General features: G+C 38.5%; 3 protein-coding genes across 5 annotated transcripts; 1 reads left to right on the forward strand and 2 right to left on the reverse strand.

The window, feature by feature from the left end:
* Positions 1 to 656: 656 nt before the first annotated feature.
* Positions 657 to 5,649, reverse strand: ccnc (cyclin C). The gene is made up of 12 exons (XM_033991209.2): positions 5,505 to 5,649; positions 5,031 to 5,137; positions 4,804 to 4,888; positions 4,472 to 4,541; positions 4,345 to 4,396; positions 4,206 to 4,261; positions 3,654 to 3,689; positions 3,488 to 3,579; positions 3,342 to 3,409; positions 3,162 to 3,241; positions 2,974 to 3,092; positions 657 to 2,872 (listed from the first exon to the last, which is right to left on the reverse strand). The coding sequence occupies exons 1-12, from the start codon at positions 5,534 to 5,536 to the stop codon at positions 2,818 to 2,820; spliced, it is 852 nt and encodes a 283-aa protein (XP_033847100.1). The 5' UTR covers positions 5,537 to 5,649; the 3' UTR covers positions 657 to 2,817.
* A 234-nt stretch (positions 5,650 to 5,883) lies between these two features.
* ngs (notochord granular surface) lies at positions 5,884 to 9,061 on the forward strand. 3 transcript variants are annotated; one of them, XM_033990560.2, is made up of 11 exons: positions 5,884 to 6,250; positions 6,316 to 6,481; positions 6,561 to 6,710; positions 6,807 to 6,926; positions 6,994 to 7,089; positions 7,219 to 7,353; positions 7,420 to 7,530; positions 7,599 to 7,709; positions 7,787 to 7,911; positions 8,194 to 8,454; positions 8,912 to 9,061. In XM_033990560.2, exons 1-11 carry the CDS (start codon positions 6,054 to 6,056, stop codon positions 9,003 to 9,005), a joined length of 1,566 nt encoding a protein of 521 aa, XP_033846451.1. In that variant the 5' UTR covers positions 5,884 to 6,053; the 3' UTR covers positions 9,006 to 9,061. The 3 variants fall into 3 exon arrangements, with proteins under 3 accessions (XP_033846451.1, XP_055088011.1, XP_055088012.1); XM_055232036.1 differs by having other exon boundaries at positions 6,319 to 6,481; XM_055232037.1 differs by having other exon boundaries at positions 5,885 to 6,250; positions 8,917 to 9,010.
* A 144-nt stretch (positions 9,062 to 9,205) lies between these two features.
* Positions 9,206 to 13,331, reverse strand: pgm3 (phosphoglucomutase 3). Its single transcript, XM_033990559.2, has 13 exons — positions 13,230 to 13,331; positions 12,676 to 12,884; positions 12,129 to 12,313; positions 11,973 to 12,040; positions 11,761 to 11,894; positions 11,476 to 11,671; positions 11,240 to 11,397; positions 11,084 to 11,167; positions 10,910 to 11,008; positions 10,714 to 10,833; positions 10,516 to 10,638; positions 9,935 to 10,108; positions 9,206 to 9,665 (listed from the first exon to the last, which is right to left on the reverse strand). Coding segments are annotated over exons 1-13 (1,641 nt in total). The 5' UTR covers positions 13,231 to 13,331; the 3' UTR covers positions 9,206 to 9,575.
* Positions 13,332 to 13,643: the final 312 nt, after the last annotated feature.

A 13,643-nucleotide genomic window follows, 5' to 3' on the forward strand; every position in this document is an offset into this window, starting at 1 on the left:
TGAGGGAGGGGGACGTTTCCGGTGCGCTATAATAAAAGTCTGGAACCTTCATGTAATCAGATTTTATACATGGACATGTAAACATAGCCTATTTTAATTTAAAATAGAACTGAGGATTTAGCCAACAGTTGGCCCAGTGATCTTATCGCCAACATAAAATTCCAATCCCTGGTCTGCATATTACCTGCAGACCAGGGATGGTCACCATTCTGTCAAAATGTAGCCTAGCCTATGTAATGGATTGTTACTGTATGTCCTTTTAACATTACCTGTCCCTTGAATGGACCATGTTTTATAGTTAAGTTTTATTTTGAAAAACTGCTCATTCGGAGGTTTGTAGCTTTACTGTTTGTGTTGTAACTGTGCACCATGGGTGTTATGAGAAGGTTACTGTGACGTCACATACATAGTGTTACCCAAAGCACCCTCTCCAGAAAACTGCATTATACAGTACCATGCAGTTATACCATATTGATGCACAGCTCCACAGATGTACATGGCTTATAAAATGTTTAGGTTTAGGTTCGAAAACTCCACTAGAGGTCCTGCCACTGCAAAACTAGCTTGCTCAATGCTCACTCTGCAGCATCTCTGCAGGCTGCCCTGGGAAGTACCCATATGTAGACTATGGCTTAGAAACAATCACAATTGTTTTTCACACCAAATATTTTTATTTCATAAATGAGCTTTACAAATAATTAACAGGTTCAAGTAATAGTTACGCAGTGGAAATGCATTACAAGTCAGATTGAGGTGAAGCCCTTGTATTGAATCCCCACACAGGAGGATGATCATGTAACAGATGGTGCCCATTGAAAGAAAAGCAAAGACTGTCCAGGTCATTTGTGCTTTTCTCTGTGAAACAGCTCATTAGACTAGCCTTTAGCCTTTGTAAATGTATCTAATCAATTAGTGGATACATAACCACAGGAAATGTTGTGAAAGTCCTGTTCATAACATCTGTCATCTGTCACCTGATTGAAACACGGCTGTGCTTGAATGAGAGGATTACTGGAACCAGCAGCTTTAATTAAGGCTTTCAAGCACCTTGTTTTGGAATACATCCACACACAGACTCACAGCTCTCACAGTTTTACAGCACAAAAATATTGACATCTAGAGGAATATGCACAGGTGTATTGCCACAATCAATTAAATGGATGGCAGAATGAACAGAAAATACAAACAAAACTGGGCAAATTATATTTGATTCTGATTTGCCTTTACACAGAAAAAAAACAAAGCCAAATACCATTTCCTATAGCCCTAAAGCAAAATGCGTGTCACTGATGACTGTGTTACAAACTCAAATGTGAAGCAAAATGACATTTCCTCTAAAGAGCAGAAACAAATCGGCTCATGATTCCCAACAAAAGTTTTAATTAAGCAAAAAGATCAAATAATACAATGCTAAAACTATATCTGTAATACCTCAGTCGCCCAGATCCATAGTAAAAGCCGAAGTTAAATCTGTCAACTGGACAAAAAGTTGTAGGAATGAAGATGTTTCACCGCACATCCAAGACACTTTTTCAGTTCTGGTCAGAGCACTGGTGGACAATGCCTTATATCCATCTGAAGGGAGGAACTAATTGCACTGAAACTGTAAACAGCTATTGTTTACAGTTTCTCTATGTATGCTAGGTCTATTGTGCTACTAAGTTCTAAGTGTGCACTGTGCCTGAAACGTACTTAGCATAATCATTCAGCCTTAATAGGCCAACTGACTAGCTCTATTGTTCTCTTCCTTTTGGTCTGAGGATGGAGTTATAGATGGTTGGAAATGTGATGTCCAAGACCCCCATTCCTGTTCAAGGAAGGAGCATCTTTCCTAACAAAAATTGCTTCTTCAACTCCCCTCTCTGGCTAAGATCTGTGCCTCCCCATGTTCAAAAGAGTGGTTAGTGGCTTTGAGATGGAGATGTACGGTGGACTGGGGCCCAGAGGAGCTCTTGCAACCATGTTTCATTCCTCTTATGGAGTGGCTGTTCTCCAATGTAACACTCTGCACTCTTCACTACACTGAATGGAGTAGACCACATTACTTTGTTTATGGCTCGGGGTTTTGTTCTTTGGGTGAACTAGTTTCTGTCTTAAAGTGTTTGTCTATTAAGGCTGAATGACTATGCTAAGTGGGTCTCAGGTACAGTGCACACTTAGAATTTAGTAGCTCAATGGACCTAGCCTACATACAGAAACTGTAAACAATAGCTTTTTACAGTGTAATGTTGTTAGCTCCTCCCTTCAGATAGATATAAGGCAGTGTCCACCAGTGATCTGACCACAACTGAAGAAGTGGTTTGAAGGAGCAGCGAAATGTCTTCACTCCTACAACTCTTTGTCCAGTTCACAGATTTAACTTTGGCTTTTACAATGCTAAAACTATTTACAAAAAGGGCAAAGGGGTAGGACATGATTGAAAAGCTGTTTGTAATTCCATGATCCACCAGCTTGGATCGCTCCTCTGTCAGCAGGGTTATCCAATCACATCACAGTAAACTTGGGCCCACTCCTCATCGGCACAGTATCCAAGAGACCCCAATGAAGAAGTCTGCCTAGTCCCTGAGGTTAAATCGCTCGCTCACAGTACATTTTGTCAAGTTTTTTTAAATCCAAAACGTCGCCCTTCATTTCATCCCAAATTGGCACTTTCCTTCAGATTACTCAGTTTCAGTTCATGTGTGTAGCAGAGCAGTGTGTTAAGAGACCCACAGTAAGCAGAGTTGGGAGGTGAAGACTTCAAATTTTTGTTGTTAAAGATGAACATTTGGCCCATGAAACATCCACTGTGCAGATGTAAATACTGTCAGGCCATGGCTAAGATTGGCTATAGGAATTACTTTGGTTCCCATTTGAACTCTGATCACTTTCACTGGAGGAATGGAGAGAAGATTTTTGTCAATAAAGCTAATCTTGTTTTAGATATGTCGTATTAAACATTTATAACATGTAAATGCTATGGCTCATTTTTACCTGTTGGGAGGAGGCTTCGGCTTTGGCATCTTGTTCAGCACAGCAGCTATGTCTTTACGGTCATCAAAGTTTTTCCACTGGTCATACAATTTAAGAATAACACGGATAATCTCCAGGATCTATGGGTTATCAAATTGTTATAAAGATATTAATGCAGAAACTATAAAATCACCACTAATGACACTTACTTTGTCCATATCAACAGAAAGCTCTGCAAACCACTGTCTTGCATCTTTCTGCTGCACCACACAGGCCACATGCAGACAGGCTAAAAGGAGAAAAGAGAGGAACGGATCACGTTACAGCCCATACACCTAACTAACAACATTATGATCCAGTCATAAGTCAAGCAGTATGGCAAATTTTACCTAGAGCGATCATGAAGGGAGGGTATAGCAGGCACAAATCAGTTCTGTATGTGTCATTGACTATTCGCCTGGTGAAGAATCACAGCATTAACAACAAGGGAAAAAACTATGACAAAATGTGCTTCTGAGTTGAATCAAAGCCGTACCAGGCCAGTGGCAACAACATGTCCTCTTGCCCCATATCCTGCACATACTGCAACAGTGGTCTGTATGGGTGGTAGACAATCAGGCAACAATCCTAAAAAACAAACTTACATTTTATTAACAGGAATCTATCCAACAAATACTCAATTGTGTGATAAAAGTACTTGCCATCAACTCTAGGAGGTAAAATTCACATTCTAAGATCTGTAAAAACACACACAGGGTCATATTCATAGTCTATAAGCAGAAGAACATGTTGGTATATCGCAAATACAGCTCTAAAATACTAACACAAAATTAAATAAATACTACACTGCACATTACAACAATTACAGTAATCATTCATTGTTGGAGCCTCACCATATATTAATAGGTTGACAGGTAACGGAATAATTTATGGTGAAAAACTGACTGGTTGATTTATCAAGAATTTTGTGACTCACTACATGGCACTATAGTGCCACTTGGTACAACATAATGAGTCTGCACTTGCACATGGGTCAAAGTGATCTTTAACAGAAAACACTATTCATCAGAGATGTGTGAACTGTCGTAGTGGAATCTCTCATACTGTGGCACATCGTGATATTGATGTACTGTCCAAGTGTTTATGGCATGTTGTAATTTGCACAAATGTGCTTACACTATTAGCTCTGATGTATATGGTCACTAACAGGTCGACAAGTCACAAAATGACAAATGTCGTGTTAAAAAACGTACATGATTCATTCGGTAAGGAAACTCTTTTGGGAAGGCATAGGAGAACCTAGTTTTCACTGTGTGAAGAAGAGAAACAATGTTACACAGACTGTTTTAAAAATGGTCTAAGTGTTAGAACTGTTCCCAAAGTATTACTTACACACAGAGGTTGCAGCAGAGATAAGTCTAGTATTTGAAACTACTCCAAATTCCTATAAAGCAAAAATAGAATGATTATTATACCATACAATTAATTTGTAACTTTTGAAGAACTGTAAATCTCTTACCTCAACTTTAGAGGCCAGAAACACACAGGTAGGGGCCATCAGCACGGGATCTATACTTTTTAAAGAGTATCTGGGGAAAAAAACCGTTTAGCCACAGTATTGTTATTCCCTTCTCAGTAGCAACAGTTACTGCAATAGCATTTAACAATGTTGTGCCATATTAATCATTAGTCATCCTCTGATGCTATGCCAAATCTGACACTTTCTATAGAACTACCACAGTGTAATGAACTACAGGCCATGATAAGTGAAGCATGCATATGGATTAAATCAGCAGATAAAACATTTGGTTAAGTCTAACAGTTTATGTATATGTTTTACGTGACACCCACCTGGCATAAAAGCGTTTGAAGTAGACTGTAGCAGTGGCAATGACTTGCTGCCTCAGCTTCAGATGTTCCCCCAAGGCCTGGATGACTATTGGGCCAAAATAAAACTTGAATGATTAATTTGCAAAATCAAGAGTAAAATGAAGTAGTAAATATGATAAACGAACAGCATATGTGCTCTTCTTGAAAATGGAAATGTAATGAAGACAGAATATTTCAGTGAGTTTTACCATTTGCGAAGAAAATCTGCAGTTTCCAGTACTCCTCTTCTGACAGAAACTTCAGATCCTTCTGGCGCTCCTTCATCAGGTCCTGTCTATCCAGCACCCACTGGAGACTGTATTAGAATGATTTGATAAAAATGACCATCTTAACACACCACAGCGTTTTAGCTTCTGTAAATTGCTTTTTATAAGAAGCTAACTAATAGCAAGGTACTTTGTGCGAGTTAGCAATTTTTTTACATATTGATACACCAAGAAACACATTCAAGAATAGTATATAGTTAAGATAGTTGATACTAATAAGACGTTATATTTTTCTCGCTTTAAAACGGGTTCTTTCAGCCGCAGTTTTAGTTTAGAGATTGTGCTGTCGGTTCGTTGTGAAGAAGCCACATAAACACCGCTAGCATAGGGCCTGTCGACTAAGGAAAAGATATGAAATAAAGACACAACAGATAAAAAATAATGGTTAAAACTTACTAGTGAGAACTTTGCCAGAAGTTCCCCGCCATTTTGTCAAAGATGAGGTAGAAAAGAAGCTTTTAAATCTATTTGTATTTACAAAGAAATGGATGCGAGAGTTTTCCTAAACAGATTGATGGTAACATAGAAAGTCGTCCGGGTAGCACTTGTGTGCGATGTAATTTAAAGGTTCCGCTTTGGTAAACTGTTTTCTATTCTTACAATAGTTTATCAATGCAGTGATCAAATTCAATAAATATATAAATACGCACCATATTATCAAGTTATGTTAAGTGAATGCAATATCCATATGTGTTAAAAAGCTCTATATTCTGTATTGAAAGATGAGATGTATTTCAAGAATGTAATGCAATGTAATTACTTGGCATAACCTTGATAGATATTTGCAGGGAATGTCACCTCTGGGCAGGGGAGGTTCAACATTCCTGTCTTATGTTCAGGGAAGGGCTGTGAGTATAAAGACCCCATGACTGGCCTAAGGTGGGACAAAAAGACACCAGGCAATCTCTAATTTCCAGTATAGCAGAAAGAAATATTTGTGCCATCATGAGTCGCAGTCCAGAGAGGATGTCTTCTTACCGCAGACAATTTGAGGGAACCCTGGCCTCGTCCTCTATGTACCAAGTGCGGGTATCCAGTCCCTCTCCCACCCGTAAGGACACCCGCTATCGATCTGCCAGCCTCTCAAAAAGGGCTGGGTCAATGGGGCGTAGGGCTACTTCCAGCAAGTCCAGAATGAGCAGGTAGATCAACTTCAATCCTTATTCTACCCTTAAGTGTCTTTATTTTTGTGTTTTCTCTTTGATAGCAGTGCAAACCTGGAAGCACTCTGCTATGGTATGTCAATGGGTTTTGGCCCAAAACTAGACTTAGATGCTGCTGCAGCTGAGAACCAAGCTTTCATGCAAACCAGGACCAGTGAGAGAAAAGAGATGGTGGCCCTGAATGACCGCCTGGCTGTGTACATTGAAAAGGCAAGAGCATCAATAAGACACAAAGCTTAACAAAAGGTAGTGAAATTTGAATACTGAGAACATAATTTGTATTTTTAAGGTGAGGACACTTGAATCGCAAAACAAGCTCTTGGAAGCCGAGATTGAGGCCTTGAGGAACCGATATGCCAGACCATCAGGACTGAGGCAGCTGTATGAAACCCAACTAAAAGATCTTAACAGGGAAGCAGAGCAGATGAGAGTTCAAAGGGTAACAAGTTGCAAATGTGTATATATGTCTGTGTGTGTGTGTGTGTGTATAATTTCAGTCATTACTTGAATCATATGCGTTTGTATGTGTGTGCAGGGTTTAGCATTGGCAGGTAAAGAGGCAATGCTGGGCCAATTGGAATCACTCAAATCCAAATATGCAGAAGCAGTGGAGGCCAGGAAGCAAACTGAACTGGAGATTGAGGCTTTACGTCCAGTGGGTTATAGTGAATATTTTGTAAACCATAATTGTTTTTAGTAGACATTGTTTTGCTTTCTGTTAGGATGTGGACAGGGCAACTTCTGCAAGAATTGCCTTGGAGAAGCAACAGGAGAATCTGGAGTTAGAGTTGATGTTCTTACAGAGAGTCCACAAAGAGGTAACAAAGCACTTTTGTATGTGACTAGATCAGTAATTGGCATACCTCCCATTTTGCCATTATAGCTTTAATAGGAGGGTAGTTTTAAAGACAGTACTGCACAAAATGGATGTTGTTTGTTTATTGCAGGAAATAGAGGAACTGATGCAACAAATCTATACAACAGTAGCTAAAGTTGACTTGAGTTTTGGCCTCCCAGACCTCGCCACTGCCCTGAGAGACATACAGTCACAGTATGACAGCATCGCAGCCAAAAATCTTCAGGTGAAAAAAAAAGGATTACTTACCATAAGAACACACATTTTAAATAGATGTCATCATTTCTCGTAGGAGATGGATGCATGGTATAGAAACAAATTCCAAGATCTGACCAATGCATCCAACAAACATGCGCAAAGTGTGAGAAGTGTAAGGGAGGAAATTGCAAGTTACAAGAAAGATGTGAGTAAGCTATAATACCTTTTGTATCCCTGTTGTATTTTTAAAACGAAATGTATGTACACTTGTAGATAGTCAACAAGGAACGTGAACTGGAGACCCTAAAGACAAAGAATGAATTCCTTGAATCTCAAATCCGTGATATGTCTCTGAGATACAAAAAGCAAGAAGAGGATCTTCAGGTAAGTGAAATTGCTGATCTGTAATTTAACAGCCATGACATAAAACATCAGCCATGTACGACATTGTTTTCCAACAGGAGCGTATAGATGCCGTCAATGTGGATCTGAGAGTGACTAAGGAGAAGATTGCTCTACTGTTACGAGAATACCAGGACCTACTTAACATAAAAATGTCACTTGAGATTGAAATCACCACCTACAGGTAAACTGTAGTAATCATATGTTACAGAAGTCAGTTACTGATCTCCAATCTTCTCTACAAAAAACAAGTAATCATCATGTGTTGAACTAGCATGAATATAATTGGCCTATAGTCAGTGAATTATTATTAATTTAATATTGCCTCTGGCTTTAGATACAAGTACAGATGGGATCCACTCCTCCTGTTGCTTGAAGAAAAAATTAGCAATTTAATAAAAGCGTAAAATGAAGGCGCAAATGAAGAATCATAATTTGCCTATTTTTTGCCTTATTTTTCTCGCAGGAAATTGATTGAGGGTGAGGACAGTCGCCTGAGCACCATGGTTCACAACTTGTCTTTGAATGGAAAACTGCCCATCACTTCTGGTACAACATCTGCCAAATGTTCTCCACCTCCAACTACTACAGATAAAGGAGGCTCGAATAAACCTGCAGTAACTGTGATCGAGAAAACGCGCCATGTTGAAGTGTCCTCCTCTGACACTCAGACAGACCTTTTGGACCAGGCGACCGAGCTGTCAGAGAGGAAAACTGTCTTGATCAGGTAGAGGATAACTTCAGTAGCAATAGTGGCTGGGTACTTTTTAAAGAATGTATTCAGTGCATGTACTTGCTATCCATGGGTTTCAGAATGATAAAACATTAGGACCATTGCCATAATGATTAACAATTGAAAACAAAGATGAAACTGAAACTGAAACCCATGACATCCCTTTTTTTGGATACTAGGATACTTGAACAGTTTTAGGTACCCATTTCTATATTAATCTTTATCTAAGTATAAGAATAATCCCAGTACAGTGCTCTCCCAGAACCCACCACACATTAAAATCTGCTATTAAAATAAAGATAGATATGATTTTGGTACTAGTTTTCAATAATATTTGGGTATAAAGCTTACCTTAGCATCTTCTCTGGCACCCAGCCCTTGTAGCAATCAACATTTCGGTAGTTATTATAGAAACATTACGTTATTTGTGTAACTCATGTTTTTCTCCCAGAACAGTTAAGACAGATGAGGACACTATTGAAAGCGACACACAGGAGCGCACTATCCTTATTTCTGGAGCAGCGGACGACACAGATGAAGAATAATTACCAAGAAAACAACTAAAATTGAAATCTACTCTACAAAAATGTGAACCACCATGTACCATTTTTTTTGCTGTGTCCAGTATCTTCCTCCTACTGCTTAATTTAACAAATTGCAAGTTTCTATCTTTCAATGCTTTATAGCCTACCTGTGTGAAAACATGTGTGTTTTACCTAATAAACAGCAAGAACCAATACTGTGTGATATTATTCAAATTTTTTTAATTCAAATCTGCCTTAACATTGAGAAAGTGCAATCATGACAACTGCCCCATGTAAACATTTGATTGAGTTCATAAAAAGTGAATCACAATGGCTCCAAAATACAGTAATAGTACGAGATTTGCATTAACATGATACGTTAATACAGTTTAAGATATAAGCAAAAGTAGTCCATATATTTTTTTTCCATATATTTTTTTTATATTTTCAAGTACCTTTAAGAATTTACATGTTAGATCTTATGCCATTAATAATTTGGCACTTCAGCTAAGGCTTAAATACAGAAGATGTGATATAAAAGGTAGATTTGTAATGAGAAAAGGCACCAATTTGAGTTTGAATTATGTACTTCTAGTGCAATGGTTTTGGTTCATCACCCACTCCTCCTGCAAGACGGTAGACTGCCAAGCTGACTTCATGTGCAAGGGCATCAGCACTCTCCTAAAACGCACATTGTTCCACATTATTACTTAAATTAAAAGACATTTGCAATTTATTTGACATTCAGCATTCATTGTGTTTAATCTTTCACACATTAATTCACCTTTTTGCTGTATTGCCTTTGTTAACACATACACAGTTTAGATTTTTTTTTCTTTTTGGTGCTTACATGTCAATGATAAACTGGGCATCAAGGCGTAGTCTGTGTTCCAGATTATTATTATTATTATTATTATTATTTGACCTTTACATTCAACATGGATTCTGACCTGAGTGTCTGCCTCAGCGTAGACCCTAACTACGTCTTCAGTGCCAGAGGGTCTGACAAAGGAGCGTGCCAGACTGTACTTCTTCACTAAGGCGTCGATGGCGTCCTGTAAGCCTGCTGGGCTCAGTGCACGCCTCTCTGCATCTGTTGTGTCAATCACTCTTCGGTCTGCCACCTGCACAACAGAGATATTATTCACTCTTGAATAAAACTAACACAATAACCACAATGTGACACACTTGTAATAATTACTAGAATTAAAAATTATGGAGCTCAACAGTGACCACCCACCCCACGTGTCTGTTTCCATTAATTTTTATCATAGAGGTTCTGAAAAAAAATTATATTCAGAGTTTGAAAGCTTGCTCAGGGATAATCACTAATGAGTATACAAGACCTATCATTTTATTTAAAATCAAAAACTCAATTTAAATGGGCTTTTTAAACTTAAACAACCAAACTATGGATATTAGTTACAGCATAGCTGGTTAGTCTCTGCAATGCCTTTGAACTCTTAATATTTTAATTTATGAAAAGTCTATGTATAAGTAGTAATGCAAAATTGTAAATTAAAATATTTACCTTGACTTTTAGCTGCCTGTTGGGTAGATCTGTGTAGATAGCATCCCACTGCTGAACAGTCATCCCTTTTATGGCCAATATGGCTTCAATTAGCAGCATGTCAGAAATGGCATCTCCTACAGTCTAGGAAAAATGCATACACCTTTGAGCATAAATGGATGTGTTATTGGTTTGTTTCTGTATATTCTATTTGTGTACCTGGTTGACAACATTGATAGTATTCTGAAGCAGGAGAGCTGCTCTCTTCTTTTCATCATCACTGTTGGGACTGTCAATGAGCTGCTGGATTTTGTCTTCTACAGATTTACTGAGGAGCACCTGGACATACAAGACCACAAAGTTGCATTTGGGAATAATTTCTTGATGTGACATATGGAAGAGCCCATGTACTTACAGTTCCATGGCCATTTGCTTCAAAGTACACACCAATGTCAAACTCCTGTGCTACATGGTGAAGATGTTTGACCCCAGTTTTTGTGCACTTGACAGTTACCTATGCATAAAGATAGACTTCTGTTAGTTGTGAAACACAAAACCACAAAGCTCTATATTTTTTAGAATAACTCACCTTCATAGTTTCTTCAAGATACCTTGTTGAGCTTCCATTAGCATAAGCAGTTTGCACTACTGCCATATTCACATTTAGACCTGCCTGTAAATCACCAAATATTCATTCATTTTCAGGTAATGGTTATACTTTTATTTATTTATGGTAGAAGTATACCTGTGTAAGCAGCTCTTTTATAAAAGTGCTGATCAGTGTCGCTATTTTGTCCCCATCCAACAAGTGGAACTTTCCTTCTGAGTCACTGTAGTAGTAAACAATTCGGTCAGCATCACCGTCAAAAGAACAGCAGCGTTCCCCTGGTTTAATTTCTAAACCTTAAAAAAGTGAAAAACACATTAGAAATAAACATCAGCTTCAAAACATGTTTACATTTGACTACAAATGAGCCCCACCTGTTGGAGGTTTCTGCTGTACTTTCACAAAATCTGCTCCACATTGATAATTCAGCTTTCCGTTGCTGCCGTCATTGTACAGAGAGATCTGTAGCTCTTTGCCTAAGTGACTCTCCATCTCCCTAACCTTCAAAGCTCCAATTCCATTAGCACCATCCAAGGAAAGATGCTTCTGGTCGTCAGTGCAGTTTGATGCCTGAGAGATTATAGGACAGACAAGTTATTAGTAATAATTGGCTCACAAACAGACTTTATAATAACTTAAGAACAGGCCTTAAAACTGACATTCTTGATGAGCTTTATGAATGCCTGACAAAGCTTCTTGTAATAGCCTTCCACTGTAGCTTCTCCATATTTCCCTCGAGTATTTTGGCAGCAAACCATGTAGTGAAGCTGTGGAGTTGTAACCAGGCCATAGTCTTGATGGTAAACATGAAAAAAAAATTGTTAAGTATACAATGTGCAAGGTTACTTATATAAAACTATTGAAGCCTAACCTTTATTGAGACCTCCAAGAGAAGACACTCCCTCTAGGACAGCTTGTGACAGACTGGCACTGCTGCTTCTTTAAACAAAGATTCAGAACTGATTAATTAGCTTGAAACTGTATAAACTGCAAATATTTAAAACAATGTTATACCAAAATATTATACCTGGTGTCTCTACCCACAAAAACATGTGCTTCTTGGCTCATGTTTATTTCCTCCTTTGCGATTATGTCCTTCAAAGCCATGAGTAAGTCATCATCTTCAGCATTGGCCAGTTGTGTAGCGTAGCCCTCCCAAGTTGGAGTAACCATCTCTCCCATTGGGTCAACCAGCTTTACTCCATTATCCTCCTAAAACAGGAAAATATGAATAAAACAATCAGATGGGTGATTACGCTGGTACATGACTAAACAAACAATTAGGCCTATTTATACTGAATCAAATTTTTCTTATAAAAGCTAAACAACCGTTAAGAATATTCGAGGATAATCACAAGAATGTATATTTTCTTGTGCCATTTTGACATCATGATGGCAAATTCTTCAAGATCAAATGCATGTGTTGTCCAGATAACAACAAACATGTATAAATTCATTGATGAGTTTTATAATATTTAGTTTGTCATGATTTATTTGATTCTTTGTTGCAGCCTTAACTCTCAGCTGAATAGTCAAATGATTACAGAAGTGGTAGGATTTTTTTGTATCTTAACCTCTGGGTTGTGTGATGCTGTGACCATAACTCCAATGGTGGCTTTGGTTTTCTTGGAGCGCAGTGTGGCCAGTAGTCCCATCCTGAACATGATGTGGTCCAGCACTTTGGCATTGGTCCTGAATCCAGCTGTGCCATATTGTAGAACCAGCCCAGGAGGCTTTGGGTGCAGATTGGAGTGCTTGGTTACTTCAGCAAACTGGGCTGACACTGAAACCAAATATGAACGTTCTTTTTAAGATAAGGTTACTTATAATGGACAAGTAATTCAATAAACAATAAGCAACAGAATGGATAATTCTCAACATTATATAAATATAGTCCTACTGGCTGTTTACTGTACCTAGCCATACTCCCATAAGGGCAAAGTGTAGGCCTATGTTGTCCTACGAAAAGATAAGCGCAATGAATTGGGCTATTAAATGACGTTTAGCTGCAAAAAATGATACATAATTCACTGTCTTGTACTTACGAAAAAGATTGCGAACCAACATAAATGTGTGCTAATAATAGCTAGGATCGTAGGGCAACTAGCTGTTTAGAAAAGTTACTTACTGTTTGCAGATAATTACAAATGTAGCGTTGGCATTGGGATGACTTCCTGCTCCTCGGGTTTGTTGGGGACGTGGCTTCGTTGTGTGCGTGGTGACGTAAGCACGCACACCCTATGCGTCATAAATATCCAAGGCTACATTTCTGCAGGGTTTCCCCATGAACAGTTTTCATACCGGGCTGCGGAGTCAGGCTGCTCATTATAATCCACTATGGCTCTATAAAAAAAATGTTTCCCGCAATAATAGCCCGCTACCCATGTTCTGGAAGATTTCTGCTTGGGCTCAAATCTCTCACAAACCATGGTGGTGTAGTCTCATTTTGTTGTAGGCTATAGAAGTAATAATAATAATACCCACAACCACAAAGCATCATAGCCCTCCAGAGCAACAGCACAGGCTATACTCACAATAGTTA

This window comes from Periophthalmus magnuspinnatus, chromosome 24 (assembly GCF_009829125.3).
Source record: "Periophthalmus magnuspinnatus isolate fPerMag1 chromosome 24, fPerMag1.2.pri, whole genome shotgun sequence".
Lineage (NCBI taxonomy): Eukaryota > Metazoa > Chordata > Actinopteri > Gobiiformes > Gobiidae > Periophthalmus > Periophthalmus magnuspinnatus.